This window comes from Lytechinus pictus, unplaced genomic scaffold (genome assembly GCF_037042905.1).
Source record: "Lytechinus pictus isolate F3 Inbred unplaced genomic scaffold, Lp3.0 scaffold_289, whole genome shotgun sequence".
NCBI classification, from domain to species: Eukaryota; Metazoa; Echinodermata; class Echinoidea; order Temnopleuroida; family Toxopneustidae; genus Lytechinus; species Lytechinus pictus.
The window spans coordinates 1,280-12,500 of NW_026974408.1; the positions used below are offsets into that span (position 1 = coordinate 1,280).

At 36.8% G+C, this 11,221-nt stretch overlaps 1 protein-coding gene across 1 annotated transcript in view; it reads left to right on the forward strand.

Moving 5' to 3' along the window:
- The first annotated feature begins 541 nt into the window (after positions 1-541).
- Positions 542-11,221, forward strand: part of LOC135159593 (nuclear pore complex protein Nup160-like) — a 24,717-nt gene continuing 14,037 nt past the window's right edge. The window contains exons 1-6 of the mRNA XM_064115597.1: positions 542-647; positions 4,450-4,561; positions 5,211-5,418; positions 6,460-6,691; positions 8,472-8,550; positions 9,493-9,607. Coding sequence (XP_063971667.1) covers positions 566-647; positions 4,450-4,561; positions 5,211-5,418; positions 6,460-6,691; positions 8,472-8,550; positions 9,493-9,607 — 828 coding nt within the window. The 5' untranslated portion in view covers positions 542-565. The remainder of the gene's footprint in view (positions 648-4,449; positions 4,562-5,210; positions 5,419-6,459; positions 6,692-8,471; positions 8,551-9,492; positions 9,608-11,221) is intronic.

An 11,221-nucleotide genomic window follows, 5' to 3' on the forward strand; every position in this document is an offset into this window, starting at 1 on the left:
TCTTGTCTTAATATGATTGCATAGCAACAGAAGAAAAATATAGTATAAGTACAAGTACAAGACCGCGCCCAAAATTTGGGAGGCAAAACAGTTGAAAGGAGATTTTTTTTTTGGGGGGGGGGGGAGGGGGGGGGGGCCGGGGGGCGGGGCGGTGGGTAAGTCGTGACAATTGCCTCTACGTTCTAACCCATCATGCCCATGGTAAGAATGAAAAAAATCTGTTTGCAAAGCAGATCATAGGTAACTATATAAAATATGAAAAATGTGGTATAAAGGTATATAAGGAAAAGAATAAATAGATTAGGTATGCAGATATAGTCAAGTCGCTACAGACTGGGCCTATATGTGCAATTTCCTCCTCCTCCTTTTTTTTTCTTCTTCTCCTTCTTCTTCTTCTTCTTCTTCTCCTTCTCTGGCTGCCTCTCCTCATCCTCCTCCCTCTTCCTCTGCCGCTTCATAATTATATCATGAAAGTGGCAAAACTCCCCCACTAAACCCCCGACGTACGTCCGGCGTCCGACAACAACAACAACAACGCCGTCCCAACGCAGGCGCGAAATCTAACATGGCGCTCTCCACATCTTTTCAAGAGATTCTGATTTTGAGAGGAGAAACACACCGTTGGAAAGATCTTACAATAAATTCAGGTATTGTACAATAATAATTCCTCCTTTATAGAAATAGCTGTAAGTGTGAAATGGCGTGAATATATGTTTTTTGACGTCGTAATCGGGTTTGTACACTGATTAAGTTGTGACTTGTGGACCATGCCGATACACACGGCCTTTTTGCCCTTGTCCCACACGAGTATATTTATGCTGGCTGAGCTGAGGGCGGGGATGATGATTCATGAATGTGATGGGATGTCTGATGATCATGAACATGGTAGTGTAATGAGTTTGATTTACCTTGATTTACCGTGATGTTGGGCATTAAGTATAGAAGACTTATTTATTAGCCCCTCTGCATCTTTGAACTTGTCCTCAGTTGAACTCAACAATTTTATCGTTCGTTAAGACGTTAGTCTGTTAGTAGGGTGTCTGGAGAAAAAAAATATTTTTCTTATTTCAAGAAAATATCACATTTTCTTTGTGAATTTGAAGAGAAATGACCTTCAGACTGACAGAAATGTAACATTTTTGAAAAAATTCCAATTATTGGCTGCAAAAAAGAAGAATGAAATTAGGTAAATTTTCAGCATTTCTCTGCCATAGACTGTGTAGTTAAGAAATGGACACACACAAATCCAAATTTTTAGCTTCCGAGAGCTGTTATAAATTTATTATTAATGCCAAAAACTTGTCCATAAAGAGTCCAATAGGATTTTTTATGCTCTATCTGATGGTATGATTTTTATAAAGATTTGGAAACCAGATCACAATGAAAAATTGCGACAAAGTGAAAAAAATTGTGCAAAACAAAAATTTCATTTTCCCATAGAAAACGCATGGAGAAATGGCAATCTCAACACACACAAAAATAAGGGTTTGCAATTTATCTCTAAATCCTTATTTAAAATGATCATATAAACTTGTCCTTACTGTCAAAAGAAGCCCCTGAATTTTCTCTTTCCATACATGCCAAACACAAGTTAATAATCAATTCAGATCACATTTTTCTAATAGCCTGAACTTCCCCGAAAAAATGTGCCATATTTTCCCCTAAATCAGCCTGTTTTATGCTGACACTTTTCAGTGTGGCTTCAGACACCCTACTGTTAGTGTTACACTCCTAGTACCAATGAGGTCCAAACATTAGCATGTATGGACCTCATAGGCGACAATGCGTTAAAAACAGGTTAGAAGTAGAACCGTTCCTGTTTCCTGCACCCAAGTATGATATTACTCCCTAAATACGAGTTTTTTCCTCGTTTGTTTATCATTTATTAAAAGATTGCCCATTAAATATCATCCTATTCCTACTTAACATTTAATAAAATAAAGGGAAACTTACATTTGAGTCCTTTTTCGATCTTTTCTTGGCAGTCAGTCCGGTCACCGTCGAGTGCAATCAAAGCGGTATGAAGCTGATTTTCAGATCACGTGATACGTGTAGTCATCACCTGATCTATCGACTATCCTTTTTTAAAGACCGCAACAATTATAAATTTTATTATAAAATATATATAGAATAAATTATTGCATGATATTATATATATCTCTACAATTAAAAATATTTTGTGATATAAATTTAATATTTCACGTAAAAATCGCTATTTAACAAAATATTTATTAAAAAATAAAAAATCAAACAAAATAAAAACGCCTTGGACACAGTGCAAAAAACCTAACGATTTGGCCGCGTTGTTAACAACTATCGTAAGGGGCGCTCTATTTATAAATAAAAAAGAATGTACAGCTGTCTACCGCGACGTGGTTTGTCGCAAGATTTGGGACAAATCCGTGGGAATTCTGGAGAAAATACATCAAAAGAACTGGTGAGTACCGTTTAAACATTATCAAAGTAGTAAATAGATTATACATACCTTGTAGATATATTTTGTTAAGTCATATCAATGCTTAGTTCTAAGCTAGGGCGGCCCAAATGCGCGTGAGTGGAGTCCCAGTTTATTAACACGGGTAAGTATCGGGGTGTCGCCTAGAGTGGTCTGTTATAAGTGTTAGTGTGACTGAGTTTGGACGAGTTAGATTAGATCTAACGTTATATAAGAATATTGTCATTGTCGGGGTCGAAACAATTAAATCTTGGTTTTCCAGGCCTTCTCTAGATTTGATTTGAATGCATTTATACTGGGGCCTTATGAACTTCTGCACAATAATTAAGATTTAATCTAATGTCTATTTCAAATTTCATGATGATGACGTCTTTTTTTTTTTTTTTGGTTCTCTTCATTTTCTTTAGTCTAGACAAAAATTAAGAGTCTATGATTTTATTTTAAACTTTTTTTCATGACTCGTGACATTTTTGTCATTGACTGTAAATGAATAAGCTTGAAATTGAACTTAACTAAGTAATAAGTTGACTTATGAAACAAGACTGAAGGAACTCAACATGTTCTCTCTACATTACAGAAGAATCAGAGGTGATATGATTGAAGTTTATAGAATTATGAATGGACTGGTAGACTTTGATCCAGATCTCTTCTTCACACCCGTAGGCCAAAGTAGCACTCGAGGTCATCACATGAAGCTGTACAAATAAAGAAGCAACTCATCGCTAAGGAAAAACAGCTTTAGTCAGAGAGTGATTGACTCCTGGAACAGTCTTCCTTCTTCTATAATCTCGGCATCCACTTTAAACATTTTCAGAACTAGACTGGACAAACACTGGTCCTCCATGCACCAAATTCTCCCATAAATATCCGCCCTCCACACACGTTTAGTTGTTTTAAAGACCAGTTTAAGAAATCTCGAAGGAATGATCGGAAGCATTACAGGACTACCTACTTCTTCCGTACAACGATGATGATGTGGTGTGCACTGTGCAGACAAGGCAGATGTGTGACAGTGTGTTGCATAAAATTTGCACCCAAAATACTTGCGGCGGCTTAGCCTTATTTTTCAGAATCAAGAAGCCGGGTCACTGAAAAAAAAAGAAGCTAAAAATGAAAAAAAAATCATGGAAATCTGCATGTGGTTTTGTTTCAAGTTCATTTCGTGAACTTCTCGCAAATTTATTTAAGATCATATGTGAAATATTGAGATGGAAGTTGAGAATGAACCTTGCACTAATAGATAATGTGGAGCGTCTTGGCCCAGTGGATTAGTCTTCGGACTTTGAAACAGAGGGTCGTGGGTTCGAATCCCAGCCATGGCGTAATTTCCTTCAGCAAGAAACTGATCCATAGTGTGCTGCACTCAACCCAGGTGAGGTAAATGGGTACCGGTAGGAAGTGATACTTAAAAAGCTGTGTGCGCTATGAACGCCTAGCTTAGCCAGGTAATATAGGAGCGCCTTGAGCACCTAACAAGGTGGATATGTGCGCAATATAAATACCCTATATTATTATTATTATTATTATTATAATAATAGATATTAATTATATAGATATTTAAGAAACATTGCTTTGATGCAAATTTCATTTTATGAAAATACATGATTTTAGAACAAAAAAAATATTGCAGAAAAGCTTAACATGTCGGATTTCAGGCAGGTTACTCTTTTCATGTTAGTTAGAAAATAAGACATGAAATTGGTCAAACTGCATCTTGTTTCCTTTTGCAATTGTTCTTAGTGTTTTCTCAATGATGCTGAAATCAAAAGTCGAAAAAGAGGGCAATCCTGATGCCTGATGTTTGCTACAATTGTAAACTCAGGTGCATAATCAATTAGATATTGAAGAGTAAATTTGGGCTCCATATTCATTTATTGTCAAATTTTCTCACACTTTCATTATTCTTTAATTTTTCTGTTTTTAACGAGCTGACTTGTTCCAAGAATTTTATCCTCTTAATATTAGAAATTTGTCTTGTGTTTGTGATCATTCAGGCGGCACACAAGGTGTCCTACAAGATGTCAATGTCGCTGATAGCGCCGGAGGGTTCACTTACAAGGACAGCCACAAGGTCAACAGTGTAACTGCCAATAGATTTATTTATTGGTAAGAACTTTTTCTTGAATGCTCAGATCAAACGGTTCCATGGTATTTGCTCCAGCGACAATGATATGCTGAGAATTCCACACAGTAACTGAATGACCAACTTCAACCCTTGATTTTACACTATACCCTATCCTAAACCTATTAAACATAAAACCCTAACCCTATATCTTAGACGAAATAAAGCCCAGAGCAATTGTTACCAGAACAAATGTTGTGTAACCATCAAAACATTTAAGTTGCAGTCAGGCTTACTTGGGCTTCGTCACAATTCTAAATTCACTGTACATGCATGAAATAAGCCAAATGGGACTGATGATAGATTTTTTTAAATCAAGATTTTCTTGAATGGTCAGATCAAAACACATGTCGCAACTCAGGGTTCACTGGCAAAATATGCCAGAACATCCATCTCTTATAGGTGCAGGGTAATACCTTGGTCACATTTGTTCTACGGCAGCCGTAAGGCGAGTCGAAAACAGCCGTTTTATTAATTTTGATTCAAACCACCTATATGTAGTTGGACAAAAAATGTAAAAACGGCTGTTTTCGACTCGCCGTACGGCCGCCGTAGAACAAATGTGACCATGGTATAAATCTCACGTGTACCGTTATCTCTGTTTAACCGTTACTGTAATTCATAACCCACCAGGCGTACGTCCCAGAATCGCGTCGAGCTGGTCGAGAGCTCCCTGAACCACAATCTCCATGGCAACGCTTTGCGGCTCAACTTCCAGGGTTCTCCCATCATCCCGCGGGTGTCAATTCACGAGACCCATTCACACGTGGTGATTCTCATCGCTACGTTCACATCAGTCCACCGTCTTCCGTTCCCGCACCCCAACAAGCTGACAAGACAGGTAAGGTACTTATGAAAAGTGTTGATGACCCTGATACACAGTGATTAGAATCGGTAGCCTTGCTTGGTCGGGTATAGACCAAAAGCTTCGGTCTCTGTTATGTTGGTTGTTCCGCTGAACTCGCGTTGGCTCCACTCACCAAATACAGAGACCGAAGTTCTAGCTCGATCTGTACAGGGGACTCAATGGCCATATGTTTATGTATTAAGTTCGGATAAAACAGGGAAGTGAAGTTGCGCGACAGCCGAAGTAAGTCAATGTTTTTTCACCTTTTCAGTTTATTTCTCCCCATTGTGGTGCATTTCGGGCCAAAACAGAATAATAATCGTTATTTTGGTACAGTTCTTTTTATATATTTTTATGAAATAAAGACAAAAATCAATGTGCCCCGTCGGGGGGATTTTGCATTGTAAACCCCCTAATGGTGGCTGCACGATAGCGAGCCGTCTGTGTACGAGGAGAAATAATTTTTTTTTTTTAATGTTATAAAACTCCTCGAAACAGACGGCTGCCAGCTGTCTAGGTCGGGTAATAATAATAGCAGGGCCCGCTGGGAGAACAGGTTTCAGAACTGAAGTGGCTACCCTGGGTGAATATACCATTATTATTATTATTATCAGTCTACAGTTTACTATTTTACAAGCAAGATCCAGCTACACATTGCTTAATGATCAATCGTTTCATTGATAGTTAAAATTAATTTCTCATTGTTTATTAATGAGACCCATTCACTCGTGGTGGTACACATCACTATGTTCATTTAATATTGATTTTTTCATAATGTAATTGATTATAAAAATAATTATTGCAATCAATTGATAAGCTTTGTTCTAAGAGGCAAGTAATAGCTGAAAATGATTTCATTTAGTTCATCATTGAACAAGATGAAAATGTTAAAGAGACCAGAAGCCAATGAGTGGGATAGTAATGGATCATCCCAGCTTTGGGACAAGGCTAATCTAATTTGCGAACTATGATTCATTTTAGCAATTTCATGAATTGATGCATTGAATAGCTTTCTCTCTAACTCCCAATCACCAGGACGCCAACGCTCAACTCTCAGGCTCCGACCTTGCCTCTATCTTCGCCGACGCTTCCGTGACAAACTTCCGTGATGCATCCAATATGCATGAGATCGTTCAGAGTGGGTCGCAGACCTATGAGTTCCAGGCCTGTGGGTCTTGGTTAACTGCTGATGGCGAGGCCTGGTTTGCGCTCTCCGTTAGGACTGGAAGTCTGGTACTAGTCAAGATGGCTCCTCTAGGCTTAAGGGGTAATCACTATCTTCTGTAAATTGGGAAAAATACATTGGTTTCATGATTTTTGTATCTTTTTGAAACTTTTTATTCATTTACTTTATTTGTTTATTTATATATTTTATGTATGTATGTATTTATTTATTTATTTATTCATTTATTTGTTTATATATTCTTTTTTATTTATTTATTCATTCATTCATTTATTTATGTATTCATTTATTTCATTTATTTTTTTTTCTTTAGGGGGAATAAGTGTGTATATATTTACTTGGTCTAAAGCGGTAGGTCTGCTTCTCAGATAGATTAATAATAACACATGGCCTGGGCTAAAGCCTAAACTCTTTTGGTTTTATGACTTTGGTCCAATTGCCATTAGGTCTACACTGCACTTGGTCAAATAGCTACTTAATCTAAGTCATTTATTTAATCTAGTGCTCATTTGGTCTAATTTCCATTTTAATTATATACTAATTATTTTTTACTCCGTCAAATGAAAATTTGGTTCATTTGGGGCACCAGGCCCCACCAGGATGTAGTTAGGAATTCTAGTGTGTGATGCAAAACTAATTTTTTTGTTTAATTATGTACCCTTTTGTACTTGTAGTAACTTATATAAGATCTCTTTGTTGACTTCATTTATATTTATAGTTGTGTATGTATTCAAAAGAACTGTTGCTAGACTAGCGCAATGAGCGTCTCAGGACGGTGTGTGCGCTCGATAAGGCATCACCAGTGTAACTATTATTATAAAGGAAGAGCCATGGTGTAGTGGTTCTGACTCTCACCTTGTAAACAGAGGGTCGTGTGTTTAAATCCCACTGTGGTCTAGCATCCTTTGGCAAGGCGTTAATCCCCACTTTGCCACTCTCGACAAAGGTGCTAAATGGGTACCCGGAAGGATGCGAAAGTTATTGTAGTTTGAATTTGCCAGCGGCATTATGAGGCTGCGATGAATGCAAGGAATGGTCCCCAGGGAGTGGAAATTGTGCACTTTTCGTGCGGGATTGAAATGAATCCAATGACCGGGGTAATATGCTGTAAAGTGCTTTGAGCCATTCTGGGAAAAGTGCGATATAAAAATGCGCTATTATTATTAAACATTTGATCTCAACACATAGACCAGTTAGTATTAGACCAAGTGGAATTAGACAAAATGGGTAAGGCCTAACTGGAAATTAGACCAAATGATATATGGGCTAAATGGCAATTAGACCAAATGGTTAATAGATGAACCTCTATTAGATCATGTTGGATGAGACAAAACGTAGGGTAGATGGAACGTGAGTTGCCCACTCATCAAATTGGCAATAAATTGATTATATATATATGTTTTATAAATTGGCAACAAAATTTGGATCAACATGGTCCTTACTATTGGCCTCCGGACACCTTACGTCTTGTCTATGACCGAATTTTGGAACAAATTGCATTTTGCTGATTTCTGTAAATGGGAATGAAAAGTATCTCTATATTTTAGGTTCAAATTATTCTTGTGAATACTAAAGTAACAAGTTTGGATGATTGCAAGCCTTTATTTTGGAGTAAAGGCCAAATTGGTTTCAAGTAATGACGTCATTACGACTAGATATTCATTTCGCCTTTATTCTAATAAGGATGGTAGCAAAGTCACAGATTTGAACATAAGTATTCATATGATGATTTAGACCTTCAAACAGTGAGATGGTCCATGTCGCGATATTGGCATCAAATTTTGCTTACAAATTTTCACTTACAAATTATCCTGATGAATTGTCATTCCCTCAACAATATCTTGAACTTTGACCCTAACCCTAGGTATTACTACACAAAATGAAGTCAAGGAATCTTCTATTATGGAGCGTTTATGGACAGGACTAGTTCCAGTCTCCATCAGGTATGTAGGTTGTTCGTTTTCATTTTCATTATAGCATTTATTGAAGTAGTTTGCAAGGCACTACCAGTATTTTTAAGGTATTGAGATTTGAGAACTGTTGTTTGAATGAATGTCATTTCATTATTACTATTTTAGTTATTCTTTTTTAAAAGAATATATTGTTATTACTGGTATTATACTATTGTCATTGTTTTAATTGTTATTGTCATCATCACCATCATTATCATCACCATCGTCATCATTATTGCCATCATCATCATCATTATCATTATCATCACCATTATCATTATCATCATCATCATCATCATCATCATCATTTTCATCGCCACATCATCATAATCATAATCATCATTATAATCATCATCATTCATCATCATCATCATCATTATCATCATTCATCATCATCATTCAATGCCACCATCATCATAATCATCAACATCATCATCATCAGCATCATCATCATCATTATTGTCACCATCATCATCATCACCACCATCATCAGATTTGAAAACTGTTGTTTGAATGAATGTCTGATTTGTAGTAGCAAAGTTGTTGTCATTTCGTTATGAATATTTTTAGTTATTCTTTAAAAAAAATAGATATTGTTATTATTGTCATCATCATCATTCTCATCACCATCATCATTATTATCACCACCATCATCAGCATCATCATCATCATCATCATCATCACCATCATCACCACCATCATCATCACTACCATCACCATCATCATCATTATCATCACATCATCATAATTGTCATGATGATGATCATCATCATCACCACCATCATCATCATCATTATCATCACATCATCATCATCACCATCATCATCAGCAGCAGCATAATCAGCATCATCAACATCATCATCACTATAATCATCACCATCATCATCAGCATCATCAACATCAAAATGATCATCTCTTTTTCTATATTCTCAGGAGAGACCAGGATGCTATCTACCTAGCCCAGAGTGTAGCCGTCCGCCCTCTAGGCCAGGATATGATGGCTTTCTGCGTTTGTCGGGATCACAAACTAAGGATCTGGTCCTGCAAGGTAAAACATTCAAACATATATATATGTATAAAGATGACATGGCATTTCCCCCTGCAATAAGTGCTCCAGGATTTATTTCATCTAAGTTGTAGGGTTAGGGTTGCAATAGGGTTTTATGTTTGGTTTAGGACTGGGTATAGTGTTACATCCAGGGTGAGATGTTGGTCATTCCATTTGAGTGTGGAATCTACAGTGGCTCAATTGTCGCCGGAGCAAATGTCATGGAACCATTAAAGAAACCATCCAACTTCCAAGGAAAAAAAATGGTCTTTATAAGCAGATTTTGTCTATAGATAGACAGGTTCTGGTCCAATAGTAAAACCTGTATCTAAAAACCATCCAAGGGGATATTTTCCCCCTTTTCACACAAATTAATACCATGGTTGTACTATTTCTTTAAACAACTTAACCCTAAAATGGCCGGGGGGGGGGGGTTTGAATCAACCACCCCCCTCAACATTTTCTGTGATCATTCCGCCGCGCGAAATTTTTGACCGCGCCACTCGCAGAGTTTATACATTTAAGTCTCGCGCATCTTTAGAGACCAAATTACGACGCCTGGGTACGCGGTTCCGAAATTATGCAACGTTTTGTAAGTGCATGTCAGACCAAAAATTGTTCCAAAACGTGATTTTGTGTACAAAGTCAATGCAAATTGAGTTTTCTCATCTTATTCATAAAGATATGATTATTTTTACTTTAAACAGCTGAAAGCAATTGATTTTAGCATAATTATGCTTCAAACAGGTTGTGCAATAAATCTGGTGAAAAAAACAAAGAAAAACAAAAGGTTGAAAAACACAGAAATACATAAGAAATTCATAAAATAATAAAATACATAAGAAATTGATTTCCAAACCAAAGTTTTTTTCAATTGCGATTGTTACGAATGCTACAAAAAATATTTTTACCAAAAATTAGCATTCTAGGAGCTTTATTTAGTGAATTAGAGCAAAAAGTATGATTTATGCATAAATTAGCATAATTAATTCATATAAAATAAAATCTCTTTATTTTGGAAAATTTTACATACAGCCTTGTAGATTACATCGCACACTACCAGCGTGCAAATTTTTGCGGCGCGATCGGCGGCCGAGATCTCAGGGGGGGTTGAATCAACCACCCCCTCCCCCCCCCCCGGCCACAGAACAGCCAAAAAAGCCCGGCCTAGTTAGGGTTAAGGATTTGTCTGTTTTTTTATCATCAGTATGTTGTTGGTATTTTGTTTGGTTTCTATTAAACTTGATCTAGTGGACTATTCTTTATCTAAATTTGTTAATTTTTATTTCCTTGTCCCTAGTACCAAGGCATTTCTTTACCCTGTTAATAATCATAAAAATGCAATTCTTTGAATCAATTGTGCATCCTGCAGTTTATACATGTATAAATGATCATCATTTTTTTAAAGGGGAATGAAACCTTTGGAATAAGTTGGCTTGTGTCGAAAAAGAAAAATCAAAGAAACAGATCAACGGAAGTTTGAGAAAAATCGGACAAACAATGAGAAAGTTATGAGTATTTGAATATTGCAATCACTAATGCTATGGAGATCCTCCCATTGGCAATGCGACAAGGATGTGTGATGTCACATGTGAACAAATTTCCCTTTGATGG